Source organism: Chiloscyllium punctatum, chromosome 11, assembly GCF_047496795.1.
Source record: "Chiloscyllium punctatum isolate Juve2018m chromosome 11, sChiPun1.3, whole genome shotgun sequence".
Classification (NCBI taxonomy): Eukaryota; Metazoa; Chordata; class Chondrichthyes; order Orectolobiformes; family Hemiscylliidae; genus Chiloscyllium; species Chiloscyllium punctatum.
The window spans coordinates 95,706,669-95,731,733 of NC_092749.1; the positions used below are offsets into that span (position 1 = coordinate 95,706,669).

Sequence of the window (25,065 nt, forward strand, 5' to 3'; positions counted from 1 at the left end):
CATGCCTCTGGCAAGTGGAGAGGTTCAGAAGGCAGGACCTTCATGGTGATCACTACTATGTAATCTTGTGGGGAAGGGCATTGAAGCTATTCTTTTAGGCAACTGAAACCTATACAGGATATCACTTCGGTGATTTATGTAACCCGTTACCACCTCTTGTTCTTGTGGTGATCTCCAGGCCAGTCAGAAACCAACCTGGTGCCTATTCGAATGAACTGAGCCAAAGCACCTTTCACGACGTGAGTTCCACAGGTTTATATTTTACTGGGGAAAGAACCATCAAACATCCAGCCTTTCTCTTTCCTTGCATAATTAGTAATAATTTGTCATTGAAGTTCTACTGTCTTCTCCATCATAAACAATCCATCGTCACTGGATGATAAAGACTCCACTGCCCTTCTGTGCTATTGAGTTAATGCAGGTACATCTTCAGAATGGACCATCAGCTAAAACTTCCATGCAAGCAGCTTTGGCAAGTGAAACACAATTAATCCTTCAGGTTGATAACCATCCTTCAGAATGGAAGAAATTAGGAACTTAAACAGTTCCAAGCAAGTGTTGAGTCAGGGGTATAGAGGAGGAATGGACAAAGAAGAAAGGTAATAGGGTGGAGGGCAGGGCAAAGGTGGAGGTAGTAATGGGACAATTAAAGAAACACAAGCTGATACACCATGAGGTGTAAATGGTTATTGCAGAGTCGTTGACAGTGCCTGAAGTTTGGTAAAAGGGACTAATGATTATGTAGGTGTGTAACCAGCAAATATCGTACCTCAAACGTCATTTAAACAGTGCAGGAAGCAGAGGGCAGACCTATCCAAGCAAGATTGAGTAAATCTTGTTTTTTTTTACTTTAGATGTTTAGTATCTGTAATATTTTTCTCTTGTCAGTGGAATTAGTGGAGCTGATTGGCTTCTACTAGAACAAAAGAAATCTTAACAGAAAGCCAAATACCTTTTCAGCTTCTTTCGCCTGGCAGGAAGGTGATAGTCTTGCAGACATGGACTATGAACAAATGCCAGTTCCAAACCCCACCCCAACCATAACTTGTCATAAATACGAAAATGCCAGAGAAGCTTGGCAGTATCCGTGGAAAGAGAAACAGAGTTAACATTTCAAATCTCCAGCAACTGCAGTGCTTTGCTTTTCATACATTTGACATCGGTGGGGGCAGTCATAGAGATGTACAACATCCGTCCAACCTGTCCATGCTGACCAGATATCCCAACCCAATCTAGTCCCACCTGCCAGCACCCAGCCCATATCCCTCCAAACCCTCCCTATTCGTATACCCATGCCAAATGCCTTTTAAATGTTACAATTGTTCTAGCTTCCACCACTTCTGGCAGCTTATTCCATACATGTACCACCCTTTGCGTGAAAAATGTTACCCCTTAGGTCTCTTTCATATCTTTCCCCTCTCACCCTAAATCTATGCCCTCTAGTTCTGGATTCCCCCACCCCAGGGAAAACACTTTGTCTATTTATCCTATCCATGCCCCTCATAATTTTGTAAGGTCACCCCTCAACCTCCGACGCTCCAGGGAAAGCAGCCCCAGCCTAATTAGCCTCTCCCTATGGTTCAAACCCTCCAATCCCGGCAACATCCTTGTAAATCTTTTCTGAACCCTTTCAAGTTTCACAACATCTTTCCGATAGGAAGGAGACCAGAATGAGTCAATGTGTGACTGTAAGTTGTCGCCATGTGGCAGCAGCAGTTGTGAGGTTGGTTTGACCCGTGTTTTAATGGCAGCTTCTACCTGAAGTAGCAGTGTTAGGGCATCTCCTGATTCACTATTATTTTTCTTTCATAGACTGTACAGGATTTTGTTCCCGATATCAGTTCATCTGTGATGACGGCTGCTGCATCGATATCACAATGGCTTGTGATGGGACAGCCCAGTGCCCTGACAAATCTGATGAAACCTTCTGCCAGAGCTGTAAGTACAATGCCTAAGCATGGGCCAAAGGTTTGGCCTTGCTCTCATTAACTGGAGAGTGGGAGGATGAGTTGGAGAGATGGAAAAATGATGATGTAAGCTGATGTTTTTTTTTCCTTTGTGCTAAAGTTAATGTAGGCCGTAAGTCAATTACACATTCAACACTTGCTGCTAGCTCAGACCAATATAGGGCCGTGTGGCCATCTTCTGACAGTTTCCACAAGACCTCAACAGTGAACCATAAACCAACACAGTCATCCAGAACGGAAGGGATGGACAAACCCAATCCTAGCCAGCTTCCAGGTATGTGAGATCAAGTGATTTTGAAGAGAAATTGGCTGGCATTTGGTCTCCCCAATGTAGCAGACACTGTATCAATACTGCTGTATTAAATGTATGAAACTTAAATAAGCACAAGCCTATCACGGCTTCATTTGGAACTTGTGTTGTCGGGGCCTTGGATGGTGAGGAGGTTAGAAGGACAGATATTGCTTCTTCTACATTTTCATGGGCAAGTGCTTTTAAAATAAGAAAGTAGGTTAGAAACTCAACAAGAGAAGAAAGCACACAGAATGAGGGCAAAGAGTAATGTTCTAAAATTGTTGAGCTCTGTAGAGCGCCAAGTTAAACTATCTGTGCTTTCCACTGAGCTTGCACTTTGCACTGGGAATGGTGGGTGTCTGCTTTACTGAACACTTACATTCAGGCCACATGCATGACCCTGAGCTTCCTACTGCTGATCATTCATATTTTCCACCTTGCTCACACTCTAATCTTTCTGATCTTGACCCTTATGCTGTTCCAGTGAAACATAATACAAGCTTGAGGAGTAGTATCTCAGCTTTCGACTTGGCACCCCTACAACCTTCTGGATTCAACATTTTAAGTTCAACATTTTAGATTACAACTATCCCTGTATCCCTGGTAAGACAACACTTCTCACTGTACTTCGGTACATGTGACAATAATAAATAAAATAAAATAAAATATCCCCATTTTATTTTGTGAGGCTTTGTTTCGGTAGTTCAGTCTTTCTTGATTTCCAACCATTAATCCCTCTTCTGGATGTCTGATCAGTGGTTCATGGTAATCACTACAATGTTATCTTGTGGGGAAAGGCCTTGAAACTATTCTTTAGATCCTTTGACCTTTTGAACTATGAAATCTTTTGACATTTCATCCCTCTTGCCCATTACCTTATCCCACACTTATCTTTTGTTTGTCTTTCCTATTCTCCCCTTGCTCAAAATGTACATTTCCAACTGATGAAAGGTCTCAGATGTGATATTTTCTTTTCCTCTCCACAAATGCACATGGTAGTGCCATGCTGAGGGCGTACTAATCCTTTAGCTGACACATTAAACTGAGACCCTTATTGCACTGCCTGTTACACTGGTCCAGTTAAATATTTGTGATACTATTGAAAACTAAGTAGGTATGCCCTTCCAGTAATCCTTCCTGAACAAACTGTTAGCAAATCCAGGCAAGTTGGTCATGAACTAGATTCAAGCTATGCACAAAATAAGTGTCATGTTTATCTACACAACTTGAGCCATGGTACTTAAAACAAACGTATTCCACATGAAATGCTTTATCCTGTTTCTGAGATTCTGTATATGTGCATTTCATATATAATTGTTAAACGTGCAGAAATAGCAACAAGATTCAGCCCTTCAAATCAGCTTTACCATTCAATATGATCATGACTGGTCACCTACGTTAACAAACATCTTGAACAATTCCCACATCTCTCGATTATGTCCTGACAAGTAATTTCCTAACCACAGATAGAAGGATAACTAGCCTGGTCACATGTGTAACCTTCCAATCTAAAGAACAGTTTCCAAGGTGAGAGAATTTTGGAAGATATAATTAGGGCACCAGAAATGTTTTCAGTTTCTTTTAAAACTATGAATAGTTTCTTTGGAATGTTGGCATACTCTATAAATACTATCGTGAAATACGTATTAAACATGTTAGCTAATATTCCCCAATCATTTTATTGGTAATTTAATAATTATCAGTATTTAAGGAGCTCTCTTTGCACCTGATCATTTTCTTTCCCAAAGCGATTGTAAAAGATTTGTGTTGATTTTGACATCCTTTGTCAGTTTCTTGTCATACTGCTTTTCTTTTGTAGCCTTTGCATGGCTCTCACTTACCAGAACCTACACATTGTTTTTGATTTTCGTCTGCTGCTTCTCTTAGTTTTTGCTGTCTCTGACCTTTCTAAATATCCATGGATTCCTTTATGGACTTTATCTTTCCCATAAGGTAGTTCTTCCTTAACGGTTGCATTCTTGTGTAGCCCCTACATTATAGAAAAATCATGCATTAGAAACAGCATTTCAAGTGTTGGCAATGTAATCGCGTTACAGCCAACACATGTTGTAAAAATTCACCCTTTAGAAACAGTGTCTCCAACTCACAATTGCATTACAGCAAATTCATGTTAACAAAATATGCATTATAGCAGAACGACCTGTAGACTGGTTCTGTAACATCTCCCACTGATGTGTTATTTTACTCATTAACAGATTTGCTCCATTCATAGAACAAGTCAGCGTTACTTAATTTTGGAATCTCAGTGGGTGCTGCACATTTCTACCTTTCAAACATTGAGTGGAACCTATGACTGTCACGTTACTTATTTCCTTGCTGTTTGTTTTGGATTATCATCGAAACGCTACAGTGTGGAAACAGGCCCTTTGACCCAATAAGTCCACACCGACCCTCCAAAGAGTAACCCACCTTAGACCCATTCTCCTACCCAATTACTCTACAGTTACCCCTGACTAATGCACCTCACGTACACACTCCTGAAACTATTGGGCAGTTTAGGTGGGCCAGTTTGCACATCTTCGGATTGTGGAAGGAAACCGGAGCACCCGGAGGAAATCCAACCAGACACTAGGAGAATGTGCAAACTCTACACAGACGGTCACCTGAGGCTGGAATTGAACCTGGGTCCCTCGTGTTGTGAGGCAGCGGTGCAAACCACTGAGCCACCATGGGTGTTGAGGGATAGGGGCTTGCAGTCCAGCAGAAAACAAAAAAAGCCCACTGACTCTCCCTCCACATCCACTGTCAGAACGGACAGGAGGTTCAGTCCTGGGGATGCCCCACAGCAGCGTCACTGGTGGAATCAGATTGTTTGGAGCTCTGGTGCCCCCACTGGAGCCTCCGCAAGTTGCAGGAAAGCGTGAACCTCCACCAGCACTCGGGGCAGGCGAATGGTCTCTCTCCGGTGTGGATCAGCTGGTGGGCCAGCAGGCAGGAGGAGCGGGTGAACCCCCTCCTGTACTCGGTGGGGGCTGAAGGGGCTCTCCCCAGTGTGAACCCACCGTGCCTCAGCAGGTCGGAGCAGGTGCTGAGGACCTTCCTGGACTTGAGGTATTTGAAGAGGTGGCATGGATAAAGCCCTTCCCACACTCGGAGCAGGAGAACAGCCTTTCCCTGGTGTGACTGCTCCGATGAGCCTCCAGGACAGACGGGAAACAGAAGCCTTTCCCACAGTCGTCCCACTTCCACGGTTTCTCAGGGGTTCTTCATGGGCGAAGCTTCAGCTGCATGCAGACATATGTACAACCCCTCCCTGCCGTGAATTCTCCTTTCCAGGCCGTATAACTGTTTTGTGCCCCCCATTCAGTGTGCTGTAACAGTAGGGTGTCTCATCCAGTCCCACTGATGCTGAAAATACTGCAATAACCTTTTCAGCTTAGCACCCACCTCCCGCTTACCAGTTTAAAGTCCTTGACAGTGCCCTGTTTATCCTTTCTGCTATGGCCCTGCTCCCAGCCTGGAGGTGGAGCTTATCCCAGTTATCTTGATCCTTGTGCTAGTATCCATAAAAAGGAACCCAGCTGTCCCAAACCATATCTTTAGTCACATGTTCACTTCCCTGATGTGTTTTCTCCCTAGTTCAGCTTGCGTGCTACTTGAGTAATGCTATATCCCTTGAGGCCTTCAATTTAGCGCCTTGTCCCTGGCTAATCCTTTATGTAGTTGGATCTAATAAAGATGGATTTTTCCACACACTCTCCAATACCTATTCAGTTCAGTTTGAGCTGTCCTTGGCACCATGAAGCCTCTAAACCATGTGTAACACTTTATCCTACTTACAAATGAAGCTATCTGTCCCTTTAAGTATCCATTTCCCATAATCACTACTTTAAGCTTTTCCCTTCCTCCCATTTTTATGGCTGCGTCCTGCTCCAGGTGCCATGGCCTACATTTACGCAGTCCCTCCAACAATCTGTCGATGATCTCTTTGCAGCAATTCTCGTTGACTTAGGTAATGCAAACCTCTGCTGCCCATATCGTACCTTTTACCAAGTCCTGCATCCCTGCATGCCCTGTGTTTGCTGATTTGCATTGAGTTCTCATCTATAAATATCTCATCCTTGATTTCAAATCTATCTCTATAACCTCCTCCAACCTACAATCCTCAAAGAACACTGTGTTCTTTCAATTGTGACACTTTTTTTAACCCCCAGTTTCTTTTGCCCTTTATTGATGGCCATATCTCTGCTGTCTAGGGCCTAAGCTCCCAAATTCCCTCCCTAAACCTCTTCATATTGATATATGAATGTCTCCTCCTTTACTAGCTACCTTTTTGATCAACATTTTACTCTTTTTTTTTAATTCATTCATGGGACATGGACATCACTGTTATTACCCATCCCTTATTGTCTAAATTGCTGTAGGCCTGGAGTCATATTTAGGCCAAACCAGGTAAGGGAAGGTGGTTTCCTTCCCTGATGGGCATTAGAACATAGAATAGTACAGCACAGTACAGGCCCTTCGTGTTGTGCCAGCCTTCTATCCTACTAGATGGGTTTGTCCAATAATGGATTCACAGTCATCATTAGCCTCTTAATTCCAAATTTTTTTGTAGATTCAAATTCCATCACCTGTTGCGGCGGGATTTGAACCCGGGTTCCCAGAATATTACCTGGATTAGCAGGCCAGCAATAATGCCAGTAATCGAGTACCTCCTCCCCACCCCTTAACCCTTTATTTACCTCTCCTTATGAGGCTCGGTGTCAGTTTTTATCTGATAAGGTGCATCTGTCAAGTGCTGTGGCTTTACCACATTAACTATGATACATCAATGCCAGGTTTTTTCTTGCAGAGTACTGCTTGGTTCCTCCTGCCCCAGGTCCGTGCGAGGGCCACTTCCCTCGCTGGTATTTTGATAGTGTCTCAAAGACCTGCAGACACTTCATCTATAGTGGGTGCCAGGGCAACCGGAATAACTTTCTGCAGGAGCTGGATTGTGAAAATGGATGCACAGGAGTCCAAGGTAAACACAGCAAACCCAAGTGCAGTTGTCATGATTTTATTCTTCAGAAATGATGGTGTGCGTGTAAACACTATAGGCGTTTGATTCCAGAAACAAGCTCAGTCGAAACACTGCCTTAGTGATGAATGAGAAAAGGGTTTTTGTTTCTATAGTGTCTTCTACAAACTAAGGACATCCCAAAGTGCCCCATAGTTGAACACTTTTTGAAGTGTAGTTACTGTTGTAATGCCAATTTTCACACAGCGAGCTCTGACAAGCAATAATGGCTAGGTGATCTAGGTTTGATGTTTTAGTGAGAGGTACATTAGTGGTCTTTAGATGGAGACAGCTCTCCTGCTCTTCTCAGAGTAATGCTGTGATTTTTCATCTCCACAAAACCGAATAGACAGGCCATAGCTTTAACCTCTCAAATAAAAGCCAAGTACCACAGATGCTGGTAAGCTGAAATAAATTTGAGAATCTCAGCAGGTCTGGCAGGATCTATAGAGAGAGAATGAGAGTTAATATTTTGAGTCCAGTGTGGACTGTAATAAGAATATAATTTATAACAGCAAAAGTTATACGGCCCATTGAGGGTCTGATGCCATTCAATAAAATCATAACTGATATTTGGCCTGGATTCCATTTGACCTTTACATTCATACACAGCTCAAAATGAGAACTGTATCTCTTTCTCCACAGGTGCTCTTAGACCTGCTGAGTTTCTATATCATTTGCTTATTCCTTGGTTTAGTTGCTCGTCTGAAAGTCTTCTCTCCCTCAGTACTGCACTGAAGTTCTAAGGTATGTGTGCTGCTCTCCAGAGGGGCAGTACAATCTACAGCTTTCTGAAACAGAGCCAAGAACTCTACCTCTGAGCCAGGGCTGACAGAGTTGAACCAGTAGGGTTTGTTTCAGTGTGTGATAGCTATTGAAGGACAAACTGAGGGCAGTGCACTATTGGAAGTCGAGGAACTCTCAGTAGAAATATGGGATACTCGCCTGTTAAATTCCACTCTGTCCTACACACTCTGCTATTACGTTAGTCTGCTCTGCACGTACGCCTGTTCAATTTTTTCACTGAGGATCATTCTTTTTTGTTTTGGTTGCCCTGGGGCCGGCCCGTGGGAGGCCAGGGCCCTGTATATCTCCATCCCCGCTCCATTTCGGGAGCCGGCAGCTGAAGGCGAGCCAGAACCCTTTCAGTCGGCTCAGAGCCCGGACCCATCAGTCGATGTCCAACATTGGAGAAGGTGCGGGACCCACGCAGTGTGACCATCTCAAGCTTGGAGGCAGCAGATGTGGAAGCAATAGCACTGGTGGAGGCAGGAAAGGAGCACATTGCTGGGATCCCGGGCACAACGTTGGACACCAGCAACTGGAGGAACAGCGAGGGTGAAATCTACGGAAAGGAGAGCTGTTTCAGTTTTAGTAATACCAATTTAATATGAATTTATTCGGTGTTTTACCATTCATACAATTTAATCAGTAATTTATTCTGTAATCCAAGATGGCGCCAGAACGTGGCGACATTATCCACTTTTCACTGTACCCTAGGTACAAATGACAATATATTAAATGAATAAATAAACCAGTCTATGGAATTTTCCAACTTCGAGGATTGTAGGTGCACAATTGTTGAACATATTCAAGGCTGAGATTGACTTCAAGGGAATGAAGGCTTTTAAAGTGAAGTCGAGACCAAATACCGGCTCAATGGCCCATTTGACTCTTGCTGTTATACATCACATTCTTGTATGTCTTTTTCCTGCTGACCTTCCCGATAACAGTTTGCTCTGCCCTATTCAGACTCCCAGTATTCCCTGGATATTGTTTCACTGACCCCATGGCCAAAGGAACCAATTCTACTCACTTGTTCCTCCTAAACAAACACCAAGGAACAAGTAACACTGCTTTTACTTCTCCTTACTAGAAGTTCACGGTGACAGCTCTAAATATAGGGACATCTTACCATCTCCTGATCAACCTTCCCTTTTCAATAACCATCATCAAAGATGGATGAACTGTTTATATGTTTGTACTTGGTTATTGGGACTTTGTTGCGTGCACATGATTGCTATGTGTTTGCCTGAAATACAATGGCTGCAGTTCTAAAAATATATTTCTCACATTTGTAGTCCTTTTGGATGACCAGTAGATCTGGAAAGTACGATATAAATTCACGTTATTTCTATTTTTCTACTATAAAACCATAAGATTTAAAAGCAGAAGTACACAGTTTGGCCCATCAAATCCACTACACCATTCAGTGAGATTGTGGCTAACGTGATCATCCTTAAGGCCACTTCCTTGCCTTGTCCCCATAATGATTAGAAATCTGTATGTCTCAGCCTTAGAATCCAGTTTCATCAGCCCTCGGCAGTAAAGAATTCCACAGATTCACAACCCCCGAGAGAAGAAATTCCTCTTCATCTGTATCTTAAATGGAGTAAGCCCTTACTCTGAGATTATTATCTGATCCTTGACTCTCCCACAAGGTGAAATCACCTTTCTGCATCTACCCTGTTGAGCTCCCTAAAGATTAATATGTTTTAGTAAAGCCATCCCTCATTCTTCTGAAGTCCAGTGAGTACAAATCCAATTACTTAACATCTCATTTAAAAATAAAATCCCTCTATACCCAGAATCAACCCAGTGAACCTTCTCTGGATTGCATACAATAACAGTGGATCTTTCCTTAAACAAAAGCTCTTCACAATATTCCAGCAGTAGTCTAACTAATGTTTGATGTAGTTTTAACAAGACTTTCTTATTTTTATACCCCTTTGAAATAAAAGCATTCATGCCATTTGCCTTTTTTTTTATTATCTGCTGAACATGGATGCTAGGTTTTTGTGATTTGTGCATGAGGACCCCCAAATCCCTTTCTGCTACAGCTTTCTGCAATTTTGCTCATTGAAGTAATATTCACCTCATCTACTCTTCCTGCCAAAGTGTGTCACTTCATATTTTCCCACATTGTATTCCATCTGCCAAATTTTGCTCACGAACTTAATCTATCTATATGACTCAGTAGACTCTATTTCTGCTTTCCATCTCTCTGCATTTCATTTCTTTTGTGTGCGAGTGCCTCTCTTTCTCCATCTCTTTAATTTCTATTTATTATATGAAGCACCTAAAGACTTGCCAACATGATGCCAGTCAGACCTCATATCAGAGTTTTATTATGTTTTTCACTCTTGCTAATACATTACCTGTTCTCCTCCTAATTGTTGTTTCAATCCAGCCAGCAGTTGCAAAGAGGGATCCTGTCTAGGTTGGCATGCCCTGTTTGAGTTTGTTTTTTAATGTTTGTTCAGGTGATAACCCTTTAGAGACAAGCACAGTGGAAACAAGTGAAGCTGATGTTCTGATGTCTAAGATCAGCCATGGAAGAGGAATTCACCCAGTTCCAGAGTCAGGTCAGTCATTTGTGTGTTTATTTTTACCAGGTGATTTATAGTGAAATCCAACCCCCAATGCAATTTTACAATCAACTGGAGTTCCCCATGAAGGCCAGCACCCCCAGTTCTCCAGGAAACACTAGCATTGAGTGAGATTTCCTTTCCTAAAGTCTCCTTTTGTTTAATAGTTGAAGGCTGAACACAGTCAAGAAATATTGAATGAGAGAGGAGCTTTGCACGGGGTGGAGATGGGATATGTGCATGTTGGGGTAGGGGTCATAGAATCATACAGCACGGGAACAGACCCATCAGTCCAACCAATCCGTGCCAAACATAATCCCAAACTAAGCTAGTCCCTCCTGCTCCTGGCCCATATCCTTCCAAACCTTTCCTATCTATGTACTTATCTGAATGTGTCTTAAACTGATGAATATGATTTCAAAATCATGTACAGTATTAATGGAGCAGAGTCTGACACGTTAGCATTTACAACACCATGTATTTCTACTAACTTTATTATCCCAAAGTCTTTTATAATAAGCAGACCTGAAATTCCAAAGGATACATGTGTCTTGGCATAAAGAATGGGCAGCAGTTTGAGCAGGAACGATGCAATTTAACTAAATAACCAGACAAAATCATAGAACTGCAGCATAATTTTATTTTACAACCACACTTACAAGCTTTTATTTACTGAAGCACATCATAAACATGGGCCTCAAAGCCCAGCAGTCACAGTTTCTGTCTGCCCCTGTGCACAAGATTGATTAGAAAATAATCTGACCTTTCATACCTTTTACCCCAACCTCTGTCTGTACTCCGTTCCCCCAGTCCCATGTTCCTAAAGCTGAGGCTGTGTAGGGTAGAGTGCTGACCATTTCACCGAACTTGCCTTACAGGTGCTGTGCTACCCCTGGCCCTGGGACTTGCTATCACTGCCTTGCTCCTGCTAATGATTGGCTGCCGGCTGCAGTTGGTGAGGCACAGACTGAAGAAGCTCCGCCCCATAACGTCGGAGGAGTCGGACTACCTGATAAATGGCATGTACCTGTGAGCCGGAAATGGTGCCTCTTAAATAACAATCACCGTAGCAGTGTGCTTCTCGATGTAAAACAATTCAATATGCTTGTGTGTGTTTGTCCGAATCAATATGTAGAGCGCAGTAGAACCCTTTGATCTTATTACTTCCCGGTCACACAGGTATATCTGGCAAGTCCTGGGCATACTTAAAAACAAAACACAGTTTTCAGACCAAGCCAGTACTGTTGCCATAATGATTGACTCCTACATGGCTGTCTCTAAGATTGGTGGTCGATCGAGAAATTTTAATTCTTCACCTTGCTGTGAAACATCTCAACAAGTCAACTTCTGCTGCAGACTCACATGCTGAATAAGGTTTGTGCTGTCTGACAGGAAGTCTGACTATCCTAATAAACTGTTCTGTGAGGTCCCCCTACTGTGTGATCCTGTGGTGGGTTGGCACTGGGTGAATTCTTGACCCCCTCGCTCCCTGAGGAAGCTGCATTTCCTCCCTGTCTTGGGACAGGTTTCTGTTTCCCCTTCATACTTGCCCTGTGAGCAGTTTCCACCTTCCCCCTGTCCAATAATTTCAATGTAAAGTTGTGCCAGTGTTTGTCCCACTCGCTGTGTGGTTTCTGGGTCTCTTATCCTGGAGACATTTAATAACAGTCAGAAAGTAAGCAGCAAAATTGCAGAATATCAGGGCTGAACTGATGATAAAATGCAGCACTGGAGAAATTCCTAGCCTAGAAGGACAGCACTCAGCCTATTGAGTGTGTTAGTTTAGTATAATATATTGTTGCAAACTGTTAAACTTTATAAAATTGGAAGAGTTGCCTTTTCAAAGATTCCACTAAATACCAACAGTTCTTGACTCCTGGTTCATCTCTAATAAATGGCATTTACCCAGTGTGACTCTGGATTTGATTATCCAACATTATTGCTTTATCTCATGCATTGTAATAATGACCACCCAAATAACCTGTTGTGATGATATTGATTGACGGATATGCATTGGTCAGGTCGCTGGGAAACACTTATACTGTTCTTTGAAATAGTCCAACTGGATCCTTTTACATCCGTTTGGAAAGGAAGGCTTCAATTTATTGCCTTATCAAAAAAAAACACTTTCAACCGTGCAGTATTTCATTGACTGTCCACTGAATTGCCAGCTTAGAGCATGTCCTAATGTCTTTGCATTGGGACGAAGGAAAGACAACACTGCATGCAGTTAGGATAGTGCCCAGAGGAGGAAGAATGAAGAGGTTGGGCATCATGAATGAGACAAGCAAGAAGGAATGTTAGAAGAAATTTTGCTCAATCTACATTCAAGGTACTTTACATTTATATGGTTTTGTTAACCCTCCGTGCCAAAATTATGTCTATTGTATGGAAGGAAAGATTTGAGTGAGTTCAGGGGTTTTAAAGCATTTCACGTTTAGCTGACCTTGAATCAGGTGGCACTGGTGTCACCCTACTGCTAATTGGGCCAGTGAGAGCGATATGCAGAGGTCACAGCAATGTCACATACAGAAGACGTTATGAACTCAGTGCCCTGAAAGGTTAGCACAATGGAGGAAAATAACCCTTCAACCATTTGTTCCTACTCAGCATCAGTAAGGCAAGAGATCTATGCAGTCTCTTTAAAATGTAAATGTTTCAGGCACTGCAGATAATATCAAAGGGTAAATCTTGTAGTGTGGACTGGAATCATTTATGGACTAAACTAGATATGGGGATCAGTTTCCCTTCCCTGAACGAATTTACTGTTCATTTTAACATGCAAAATTGACAAATTTCCAGGTAATTTTACCTGGTGCTAGCCCACAGATAACCATATCCAATTTACCAAGGGCTTTGAACTGTCAATCTCTATGGAGGAGCACTCCAAGACCATAATTACTACGATTTTAGAAGATTGAATGCCCAATAACAATAGCTGCAGAACAGATTACAGGTCAAGAAATAAGAGTAGTTTGTACGATAGGTACTGCGATAATCATGGCAATTTTGTATGCTTGTATCACTAAAGCCGGTTTGCGGGGTGGGTGGGGCTGGAGGCAGTAATGCTTCTAGCTTTATTTGAAATTCATTTATCTCAAAACCTAATGGAACAAATTTCCATGAAGCTTGGCACATTAATGTGCTGTGGCCTCAGGAAGAGCTGGTTTGTTGTGGGCAGGAATGTTTTTTTTAAAGGATTCTCTAGTATTGGGAGATGGGGCAAATTGACATGGTTTCAGAATTATGGATTGTCTTAGCTGAAATGGTGGAATTTGTTAGTAGTCAAAATATGTACAGATATTTCAGAGCAGGTCGTTTGATGTGGATTGGTCTGCAAGCTCCTGATAGAAATGTTTCTTGTTTTCAACTGTGTAGTTACAGAGCATCAACCGCAAGGAAAATCCTTAAGCCACTGTGTACTGCTTTGATGGCCCTACTTAAGAAAGGATATAATTGCAGTAGAAGCAGTTCAGAGAAGGTTGACACCATTTATTCCTGGGATGATTCTTATGAAGAAAGGCTGAATAGTGTTGGCTTATACCCGAGGAGAAAGTGAGGACTGCAGATGCTGGAGATCAGAGCTGAAAATGTGTTGCTGGAAAAGCGCAGCAGGTCAGGCAGCATCCAAGGAACAGGAGAATCGACGTTTCGGGCATAAGCCCTTCTTATGCCCGAAACGTCAATTCTGTTCCTTGGATGCTGCCTGACCTGCTGCGCGTGGCTTATACCCGTTCAGGTTCAGAAGAAACTTACGTATTTTAATAAGATCAAAAGAGTAAGATGGAATGGGGACTTGACAGAGTTATACAGCAAGGAAACAGACACTTCAGTCAAACTCATCCATGCCAACCACATATCCTAAACTGATCAAGCCCCATTTGCCAATATCCCTTTACATGGTGAACATGAAGAGGATTCCCTGTGGGGGGAGTTCTAGAACTATGAGATGTGGTTTAAAAATTATGGGTGTTCCCTTTTTAAGCCTGCTCTTATATTCAATGTTCTGACCAATAAAGGAAAGCATACTAAATACTTTCTTCAATATCCTATCTACCTGAGACTGCACTTTCAAGGAACTATGAACCTGCACTCCAAGGTCTCTTTGTTCAGCAACGCTCCCCAGGACCTTACCATTAAGTGTATAAGTCCTGCCCTTATTTACCTTTTCACAATGCAGCACCTCACATTTATCTAAATTAAACTCCACCTGCCATTCCTTGGCCCATCTGATCAAGATCCTGGTGTACTCTGAGGTGACCTTCTTCACTGTCCACTACACCCCCAATTTTGCTGTCATCTGCAAACTTACTAACTATACCTCCTATGTTCACATCCAAATCATTTATATAAATGACGAACAGCAGTAGATTCAGTGCCTAACCTTGTGGCAGACCACTGGTCACAGGCCTCCAGTCTGAAAAGCACCCTCTATCACCAACCTGTCTTCTAGGTTCAAGCCAGTTCTGTATCCAAATGGCTAGTTCTCTCTGTATTTCGTGTGATCTAACCTTGTTAACCAGTCTACCATGGGGAACCTTGTCGAACGTTGGCATATTCAGTTGTAGAGGACATTGGTTAACCGACTTTTGGAATATTGTGTGCAATTCTGTCTCCTTCCTGAAACTTGAAAGGGTTCAGAAAAGATTTACAAGGATGTTGCCAGGGTTGGAGGGTTTGAGCTATTGGAAGAGGCTGAATAGGGTGGGCTGTTTTCCCTGGAGTGTCAGAGGCTGAGGGGTGACCTCGTAGAGGTTTATAAAATTAGGAGGGACATGGATAGAGTAAATAGACAAAGTCTTTACCCTGGGTGAGGGAGTCCAGAACTAGAGCGCATGGGTTTAGGGTGAGAGGGAAAGATTTAAAAGGGACCTAAAAGGCAGCTTTTTCACACAGAGGATGGTGCATGTATGGAATGAGCTGCCAGAGCAAATGGTGGAGACTGGTACAATTACAACATTTAAAAGCTAGATAGGAAGGGTTTAAAGTGATAGGGGCTAAGTGCTGGCAAATGGGACTCTTTAATGTAGGATATCTGGTCAGCATGGACAAGTTGGACCGAAGGGCCTGTTTCCATGCTGTACTTCTCTATGACTCTGAGCAGGATGTTTTCATTAGGGTCCTTAGTTTGTGGAATTCACTTTACTAGAATGCAGCATAATTGAAATATTCAGGACTGAGTTAGATGAATTTTTGCTCAAAAAGACAATGGAGTATTTTGGGAAGCAAACAGGCAGGCAGAGTTTGAGACCACAATCGGATCAGCCATGATCTTTCTGAATGGCAGAGCAGGCTCAGGGTGCCAAATACTATTTTTATGTTTATTTTCGCAAAAGCTGCATAGTTGAAATGGCATTAAGTTACCACAGGGTGGCAGTTGTCTGCATCTGCTGAGTGCTGTTCTGTTTTTCACATCAACTTGGCAAATCCACTTTCAGATGGTTAACTTAACAATGAGTGTGCATCGGACAGTTTCTACGAACAATATGCTGTGAAACCAAGGGAACATAGTATAATAAAGACAGAAAATGTTGGAAAACCCCAGCTGGTCTGGCAATATAGATGGAAAGAGAATCAGTACATAATCATTCATCTGAACTAGGAAATACTAGAAATGCTAATTTTAAAGTGAGAGGAGCTGGGATGGTGATAAAGGACAAATGAAGATCTGTCATTGAGTCTGAGACAGGAGAGAGAAAATGGCAAAAAAGTTAGTTGTACCTTGTATGGGAAAATTGAAAGTGATAACAGAACAAAGTATTGTATCACATGCCTGTGAAAGATGTGAATAGCAGAATTGTAGCCAACATGGCAGTCTGTGCAGTAAGAAATGAGAGGAGGGTGTAGGGGTGGTATCAGATGCAATCATTAACAGGACAGGGGGCACAGGGTGGCATCAGCCCCTCAGCAGTGAGGCTGGGGCAAGGCCAGAAGGTTCATTGTAGTGCTGCGACATCATCTCAGCCATCTGTACAAGTGGCTGACAGCCATCTTTGGTGTTGGCAAGCAAACACTCCAGGGGGAGTTTTTAAAAAATGAGCAGAGAATAGAGTCTGAGATTGCCAAACTCAAGTTGAGTCTGGAAAGCTGTACAATGTTTAAATGAAAGATGGGAAGCAGCTCCTTGATCTTGGATTGAGGTTAATTAGAACCTTGCAACAGGCCAAGAACAGAGAATAAGATGGAAATTAAAATAAACAACCAGTCACTTGTGGTTCTGCTTGTGAACTGATCGGAGGTGTTCTACAAAACAGTCATCTACCTGTGTTTGACCTCTCCAATGTAGACACTCCCATAACCTGTAAATACAGTATATTAAACTGAAACAAGTAGATTTAAATTCCCATTGCACCTGCAAGCAGTGCTTGGAGTCTACATTCCCTTCAATTATTTTTTCTTCTCATGTGGACCTCCGAGGTCTGTGCCTGGCAGCAATTTCAGAGGTTCTGGTTTTTAAATTATTAACGGTGTAAAGGCTTATGGGGATAGTGTGGGTAAAAGGCATCAGACACTATCTTATTAAATCACTTCCTCAATTGGTTGCAAGTTTTTACTTGTTTGCAATCACTATAGACATTTTATAATAAGCAGAGGCTGGGAATCTTTTCACTGGTGTGTAGGAGCTTGAAGTGTGATCTTATAGAGATTTATAAAATCATGAGGGGCATAGATGAGGTGAATAGCAAAGGTCTTTTTCCTAGGTTAGGGGAGTTCAAAACTGCTGCAGTTGTGGGTACATTCAAAGTGATGGGAAGCTGATTTGCAGATATTTTGTCCCATCTAGGTCACGTCTTCAGAGCTTTGAAGCCTCCTGTGAAGCACTGCTGAACTATCTTTTCTGGAATTTATTTGGTTTTCTTCCTGCTGCTTCTGGTTGCTGGTTCCAGTTGTTCACTGTAATGGTTGGTATATTGGGTCTAGGTCTAAGTGTGTTGAGTCTGTGGTCGAATGCCATGCTTCGAGAAATTCTCCCGCTGTCCTCTATTTAGTTTGTCCTATGATCGTTGTGTTGTCCCAATCAAATTTGTGGTCCTTGTCATCTGTGTGTATGACTACCAGAGACAGTTAATTGTGGCATTTAGTGGCTAGTCGGTTTTCGTGAATACGAATTGCTAGTTGTCTGTCTGTTTATCCTAAATAGTGTTTCGTACAGTCTTTGCGTGGAATCTTGTAAATTAGTTAGTCTTGCACATGATGGGTACCGGGTCTTTTGTTCTGCTGAGTTGTTGTCTGAGTGCAGCTGTTGGTTTATGGGCTGTCACGGATCGCAGTGATCAGAGAAGTCTGGCTATTGGTTCTGAGACATTTTTTATATATGGTAGTGTGTTGGGTCATGGCATGTCCTCCTCATGTTGTTTTGTCTGCCAGGCATCTGTGAATGAAGTTGGAAGGATAACCATTCTTGGTCAATACTCTGTAGAAGTGTTCTTCTTTTCGCAGGTCAGGAGTGCTGCAGTGAGTTGTCACCCTTTTGAACAGAGTCCTGGTGCAGCTTCTCTTGTATGTGTTTGGGTGGTTGCTGTTGTAGCTCAGGATCTGGTCCATGTGTGTGGCTTTTCTGTACACTCTTATAGTGCATTCACTGTTGTGTTCTTTCTATCATCACATCCAGGAATAGCATTCTCCACTTGCGTAAATTTGATCCCTGTGAGCATGGTATTGATAATCTGTGGTGTTCTAGTTCAAAACTAGAGGGCATATTTTTAAGGTGAGATGAGAAAGATTTAAAAGGGACCTCAGGGGCAACCTTTTCCACAGAGAGGGTGGTTCGTATGTGGAATGAACTGCCCAGTTTCCACATGTTCCTAAGAGGCACAGCTGAGGTCTTCCTAATGGAGAAACTGTGTACTGAGGGTGAGTTTTTTTCACATTGCAACGCACCAGTGGTGTGAGATGAAAATGCCAAATAAACTAGACACACAAAAGCAGAAACTCTCGTCGCCATCCCCCCGGCCATATACTAGTTACACCACATTGGAGTTGGTAACCAGATTTAAGATAGTTGGTAAAGAACCATTAGAAAAAATTAAGACATTAAATATTTTATGATCTGGAATGCACTCCCTGATGATACAGTGGAAGCAGACTCATAGTAGCTCTGAAAGAGAATAGAATAAATAACTGAAGGGAAAGATTACTGGGCCATAAAGAGCTGAGGGGCTGAAATGGTAGTAAAACTCCAAAAACCAGTACAGGCATTATGAACCAAAGGAGTCACAAGATTTCACAATGATATTTTTGCAGTAAATACCTAAGAAGGAGATGAAAGGAACTTTTTCTGGAGGTTGTGAATTTTAATAATGCTATACTGCAGAAAGCTACAGCTGGGTTACTGAATATATTCAAGGCTGTGTTGGAAAGAGGTTTGAGGTATGAGGCAGTTAAGGGTACAGAGAGACTACTGGCCTCAACTGAGTACTGTTGAATGGCAGAGCATATTCAAGAGGCAGTATAGCCACAATCTTATCATTAAGGATTACTAGCACTGTATAACTACAATAAATGTAAGTAGTGCTGAATAACAGAAGTGCCCAAAACCTTTCATTTTGCATACGTTAGGACTGACTAAAGAAATCATTTATTTGCACTGCATGAGAAAAAGGGAACTAATTATTTAGAAAAATTGCTATAGGAAATGCACTAGGGAATAGTTAATCTCAAACTTTTGTTTAGTTGAAAATGGAGTAATACCAGGACATGTGCTTTAATTTGGAGAGGACAGTGTACAAATTTAGTTTCTACCAAGTAAGTGAGTCATATTGCAGGCCCAATTAATAATGTTAAATTGAATCACTAAACTGATCCCAGGTTAATGATTTTGAAGGAGAAAAACACTCCGACTTAGCCAATTCTGCCATATAGATTCTTACACAGTAGCTTAGTTGTAATAAAATACAAAACAACTCAACTGCTTTTAAAATTTATTTTGCAAAGCAAGAATGCATACACTGAAGAAATTTTAACTACGATCCATAGTGTGTTGTAAGCTTGTACAGCATAGGTTTAAATAATTTCTACTACATTCAACTGTGAAGCAACACAAAACAAAGGAATAGCAGCACAGAACTTAAAAAAAAACTATGTTTGAAAGCATCAATATGTTCAAATCTGTGTTTACAATCAACAATGCATTTGCCACCGTATTCATGTAGTGCTTGGCAGGGTTGATTCCAGGGACTAGTAAAACATGGCAATCTGGATGGCAACTCAAGGCACACTACAAACTTCAATGTTTAGTGCTTAGTTATACCTGCATACAGAAAGGTCTTGCATACATTATGTCATTGGTGCCATGGGTGCACAGGTTAAGTTTACGTTGTAATGGTGCAGGATTTGAACACCTATCAATTCAGATGAGGGAGAAAAAAAAACTAGCCACACCACACATCTGCTGGCACCTTGCTGCAGCTTCACACTTGCCAGTTAAAAATGAAACCAAGCCACATTAAAATTTCTTCCAAATCTGCACTTGATTCTGAAAATCCTTTATAACAGCTCTTCCCCAGGCAAGGTTTATTAAATTCATTGCAAGAATACTGCTCCACACCAGTTAAGTGTGTGGATGTTTTTTTTTTCCAGTCCAAAAACAAGCTGCAATGCTGTCATTTTCAAAGCATTTAGAACGGGAGATATGTACTCCACATTAACATCAGGTTCTGAGCACACAGATGAAGCTTCACATTTCATCCCTGTGGGTTTAAAGAGAGAGTTAGGAACTATAGCAGTATCAACTCAAGTGATCACAATAATAAAATAAAAAGTGGCTATTGCATTTAGCAGATCTTGTTAGTCATTGTTCTTGCAGCAGAGAACATGAGAGGGAGAAAAATAGGACTTTAAAAGGACAAAGGCTTTGAGAAAGGTGATTTAGAGAAACTTTCCACCAATAGGAGCATTGTCAATGAGAAGGAACAGATTCAAGCTAACTGGCAAAAGAACTACAGAAACGTCACTGTTTGATTTAAAAACGAATTACAACCATGTGGAATACATTCCTTGAAAAGGTAGTGGAAGGAGATTCAATAATAACTCAAAAGGGAATTGAACAAATGATTAAAAGGAAGAATTGCCTGGTTATGGGAAAGAACTGGTGGGGATGAAGATGGGAAAGCATTGGTATGGTAGGACTAACTGGAAAGCACTTTCTGAAAGCCAGCACAGGCACAATGGACCAGAGGAGTCACATGATAATACTATGATTTGTACACTGACCTACCTACCTCAGGGACTTACTTATTGGATTGTATTTTACCTCCACGTGGTTTTTATCTGCACTGCAAACACCCCACTGGATGAAAATGTTACCTACAAAAGAAACGGATTCCAATGTAGAAGTCCATCAATGGCAGTGGTCCTAAAACCTTCCATCTTAAATGTACTCACAAATAATTCGACATGGACAGGTTGAAAAGGACCAGGGAACAGAAGTATAAACGAGGTTAGCTGCTTCTCTTAAAGAGATCATACTCTTAGGAATAAGCTTCTCTCAGGAAGACCAAATTCATCTGGTTCAAATTCTGGAACGTGGGAAGTATGGTACACATGGGTAAGTTATTAATTCATACTTTACGAAACAAACAGAAAATGTTATCCAGTTCTTTGATGAAGCAACAGGTTGATAGGTGGTTGCTGGAAAAATGAATATTTGAAAAGCAACTGAAGAAATATCACAAATTAAACATCAATTTCACAACGTCTATGGGATTAAAGAAAGAATGCAGCATGGACATGGCTGAGGGACAAACAGTCAACAGCAATGGCAGACACTTATGGTTCAAATTAAAAGACAGATTAAGTATTGCTCCAAAAGGGGTTAGCCCAAGGATCACATCTCTTTAATACATTGAGGTCTTGATACAAAACTGGGAGATATAAAGAAAGTTAGGACAGAAGGAGACCTAGACTTCTGGGAAGTTTGGCACATAAAATTAAATTAAATGTGAAATTACACTTTTCATATAAAGAATAAGAACAGGCAACATAAACTAAATGGCATAATTATTAAGGTGGTGGAGGATCGTACAAATCTTTGCAGATTGCAGGACAAGTTGAGAAGGCTGTTATGACAACATAGCAGCTCCTTGTTTTTAATACAGGATAAGACTACAGAAGCAACCAAGTTATGTTTAACCGCTCTCTACACAAGTTCGGCCAACGCTTGAAACAAGAGTTCTATTCTGTGCACTACACTTTTTGGAGTTTGAACTGGGCTTACTGGAATGGTGCTTGGTATGGGAGACAGCAATTACATAGAGGTTGGAAAAGCTGGGATTGTTCAAACAGTGAAGGTTAAGAGGTGATTCAATAAGGCTGTTCAAAATCAAAAAGGCCTTTGACCAAGTAGTTAAGCCAAATCATTCCGAAGTCAGTAAGCTGTGACACAGATCTAAAACATGAGTAGCAAACAAGCCATAGGGGACATCAAATCAGTTCATTATTTTTACACACTTAGCTCCTGTGACCTGGACTGCACAGTCTCTAAAGGTGATGAAAGCAGCTCCAATAATACTACTCATAAGTGAGCTGGATAAATTATTCGGATGAAAACAAAACAGGACTATAGGATTATTTGGAGAGATGTACTTATGTGGAGGGGCAAAACAGAACGATGCACAATGTAAAAGCAATGTTACAAATGAATTATTTATAACAATTACAATTTGGAATCTAAATTTTAAAACATACAATAAATAAAAGAACACAGTCTGATAAGCCTGGGAGAATTACAGATCAAGGCGACTGCCATGTTAGTAAAGCCAATGGGTGAGTGAGCCAATGGGTGTCTCATTCGCTTTTGAGGATTCTGTTGTAGAGCATTTTGGGAGAGGGTTTGCAGATAATGTGAGGGAGTTTAAATTAATAACGCAATTTGCTCAGATCAGAGACATTTGCAGACAAGTAGTTAAAAAGGTCATAAAGTAACATATGCATACCAGCCAAGTTTCTCAAAGTGAACTAGTCCCACTGGCCTGCATTTGGCCAATTCTCTCTGAATCTTGCGTATTCATGTACCTGTCCAAATGTCTTATAAATGCCAAAGTTTATCTAAAAAACAGCTCTGTTGGGCATTAGACACCAGATGTTAAGGAGATTCCCCCCCACCCACCCCACCTCTCCACCCCAGTCAGCAGGCTGTTTGCCCTTGCTGATGCCTTTAGTCAATGGCAGCTGGCTCATCTGATTGCATTCCTTTCTTTGAGACTTTTCTCACAGCTGATCAACAGAATGACTTGGGAGGCCATTCACAGGGCAATTAAGAGTAAACCGCACTGCTCTGGGCCTGGATTTAAATGTAACCCTGACCATATTTTCTTCCCAATGGACATTTACAAGGCAGAAATCTTCTCTTCAAACAGCAATGGTTTCATGGTCATCATAACTGCATTCAAATTTCACCTTCTGGCCTGCTGGCATTTGAATCTAGGTCCTCAACTTTCTCAGACAAGTTACAACATTTAAAAGATATTTGGTAAACTATAAGTAGGGTTTAGTGGGATATGGACCAAACAAAGGCAAGTGGGACTGGTCTAGTTTAAGAAACTTGGTTGCCATGGATGTTTTGGACTGAAAGATCTATTTGCATGCTATGTGAATCTATCCATATAATTTTCAGATCAAAGGACAGGATTAAAGTTAAAAAGTAGCATTATTTTGCAGTTAGATCCGAAGAGGAGATTACTGGGGCCACATTGCCATTAGAGTTTCTGACTTTAGTGCTAACATCCAAACGCACACACAAGCCATAAAAATTTACCAGTTCAAATTATTTATAATTACAGGACAGCTCAATAACTAGGTCTACCAGAGATTTAAACAGACTCAACCATCACCAATAACATCAACACAGCTTGATGGTTACATGCAGCCTTGAATCCTGGTTTTATGACATTGTTCTTCATTTGCACATTCTTAGATTAATGCATGTGATGTAGGAAATGTTTTAAGAGTAATACTGAAGGAGACTGTGACAACTACTTATGCAGAAGGTAAACTCTTGAATGACAAACGGAGACTTAGGTGTCTGTGCAACATGAAGGTGGCCTCCTGATCCTCCCAGATCTTGTAACCTTCCTGAGAAATAGATTCATCACTTTGGTGTTCATGGCTTGTAGGTTTTTTGGCCTCTTGTGTAATATCAGAGTCCTAATTATGGTGGATCACCATGAAAACAATTCCACGTTCCAAGCATCTTGTGATATGGTCTGGATCATTTGGAATACTGGGTGTTATAGGCCTACAATTCCATTATTGGCTTGTTTCTCAATGTCATTCTATTCATGCTATGACATAAATTTCTCAAGACTCACTGCACACTTTATAGATAGCCATGCTAAATTGCCTGTGGTGTTAGGTGCATTAGTCATGGATGAATGTACAGGAATGGGTCTGGATGGGTTGCTCTTCGAAGGGTCGGTGTGGACTTGTTGGGCCGAAGGGCCTGTTTCCACGCTGTAGGGAATCTAATCTAATCTAATCTAATCTCCCTTGAAACATACAGACCAGGCACGTCTGCATTCTGTATGTTTTGGAGAGGTTTCTCTTGTATTCCTGAAAATTTGCGCAGGTGATGGCTTAACACATTTCACAAACACTGATAATGGTGAATGTGACACCCTCAAGTATGATATGGAGATCTGGTTTTGTTTTAGTGTACTTGATTAATGCTTGAAGTTGTATTGTCACAGAAACATTAGACATGTAGACATACAGCAAACCAGCCACACCAATTCAAAGAACCATTGCACCCTCCAGGTTCTATTACACCCTCAATGTACAATTACACAAATTCACTGTATACAGTTTTGGCTATTATTCTGATTCTTTCAAATTTTCAATCCTCAGAATTGAAGGAAGCTTTGAGTTGGTTAGTGGTGAATACATCTGAAAAGATTTTATGAAATAGTGGTTCACCATATCTCATTGTAGACATTTTTAAGGACATATGATGACTTTGTGTCCCAGATCCCATTGGGTGAATAATCTGGAGCATTTCAAGCATTAGGAGAAAGTGAGGACTACAGTTGCTGGAAAAGCGCAGCAGGTCAGGCAGCATCCAAGGAGCAGGAGAATCGAGATTTCGGCATAAGCCCTTCTTCAGGAATGAGGAGAGTGTGCCAAGCAGGCTAAGATAAAGGGTAGGGAGGAGGGACTATATACAGTGAATGTGTAATTGTACATTGAGGGTGTAATAGAACCTGGAGGGTGCAATGGTTCTTTGAATTGGTGTGGCTGGTTTGCTATATGTCTACATATCTAATGTTTCTGTGACAATACAACTTCAGGAAATAAACATCCAGTTTCCTTTAGCAACCTCAGCTCTTGAAATGCTGATCTCGTCTTCATAGGGTCAAAAAGATCTGTCTCTCACACTGTTTATCGTATCAGGCCAAACTTCCAAGATAACTCTCCATAATCTCT

General features: G+C 41.5%; 2 protein-coding genes across 5 annotated transcripts in view; one reads left to right on the forward strand and one right to left on the reverse strand.

Moving 5' to 3' along the window:
• The window catches only part of lrp11 (low density lipoprotein receptor-related protein 11), a 35,390-nt gene extending 22,829 nt beyond the window's left edge, over positions 1 to 12,561 (forward strand). Inside the window, exons 4-8 of one of the 3 annotated variants that reach the window (XR_011961920.1) lie at positions 1,813 to 1,938; positions 2,068 to 2,241; positions 7,059 to 7,243; positions 10,543 to 10,644; positions 11,526 to 11,751. Coding sequence is in view for 2 of the 3 variants with exons in the window: in XM_072581316.1 (XP_072437417.1) it covers positions 1,813 to 1,938; positions 2,068 to 2,241; positions 7,073 to 7,243; positions 10,543 to 10,644; positions 11,526 to 11,680 (728 nt within the window). In the remaining variant the exon portion in view is untranslated. Of the gene's footprint in view, positions 1 to 1,812; positions 1,939 to 2,067; positions 2,242 to 7,058; positions 7,244 to 10,542; positions 10,645 to 11,525 lie in introns of all 3 variants that reach the window. The other 2 variants (XM_072581316.1, XM_072581317.1) reach the window with 2 other exon arrangements.
• Positions 12,562 to 19,556: 6,995 nt separating this feature from the next.
• Positions 19,557 to 25,065, reverse strand: part of pcmt (protein-L-isoaspartate (D-aspartate) O-methyltransferase) — a 56,334-nt gene continuing 50,825 nt past the window's right edge. The window contains exon 9 of one of the 2 annotated variants that reach the window (XM_072581318.1): positions 19,557 to 20,336. The gene's annotated coding sequence lies outside the window, so the exon portion shown is untranslated. The other variant, XM_072581319.1, reaches the window with a different exon arrangement.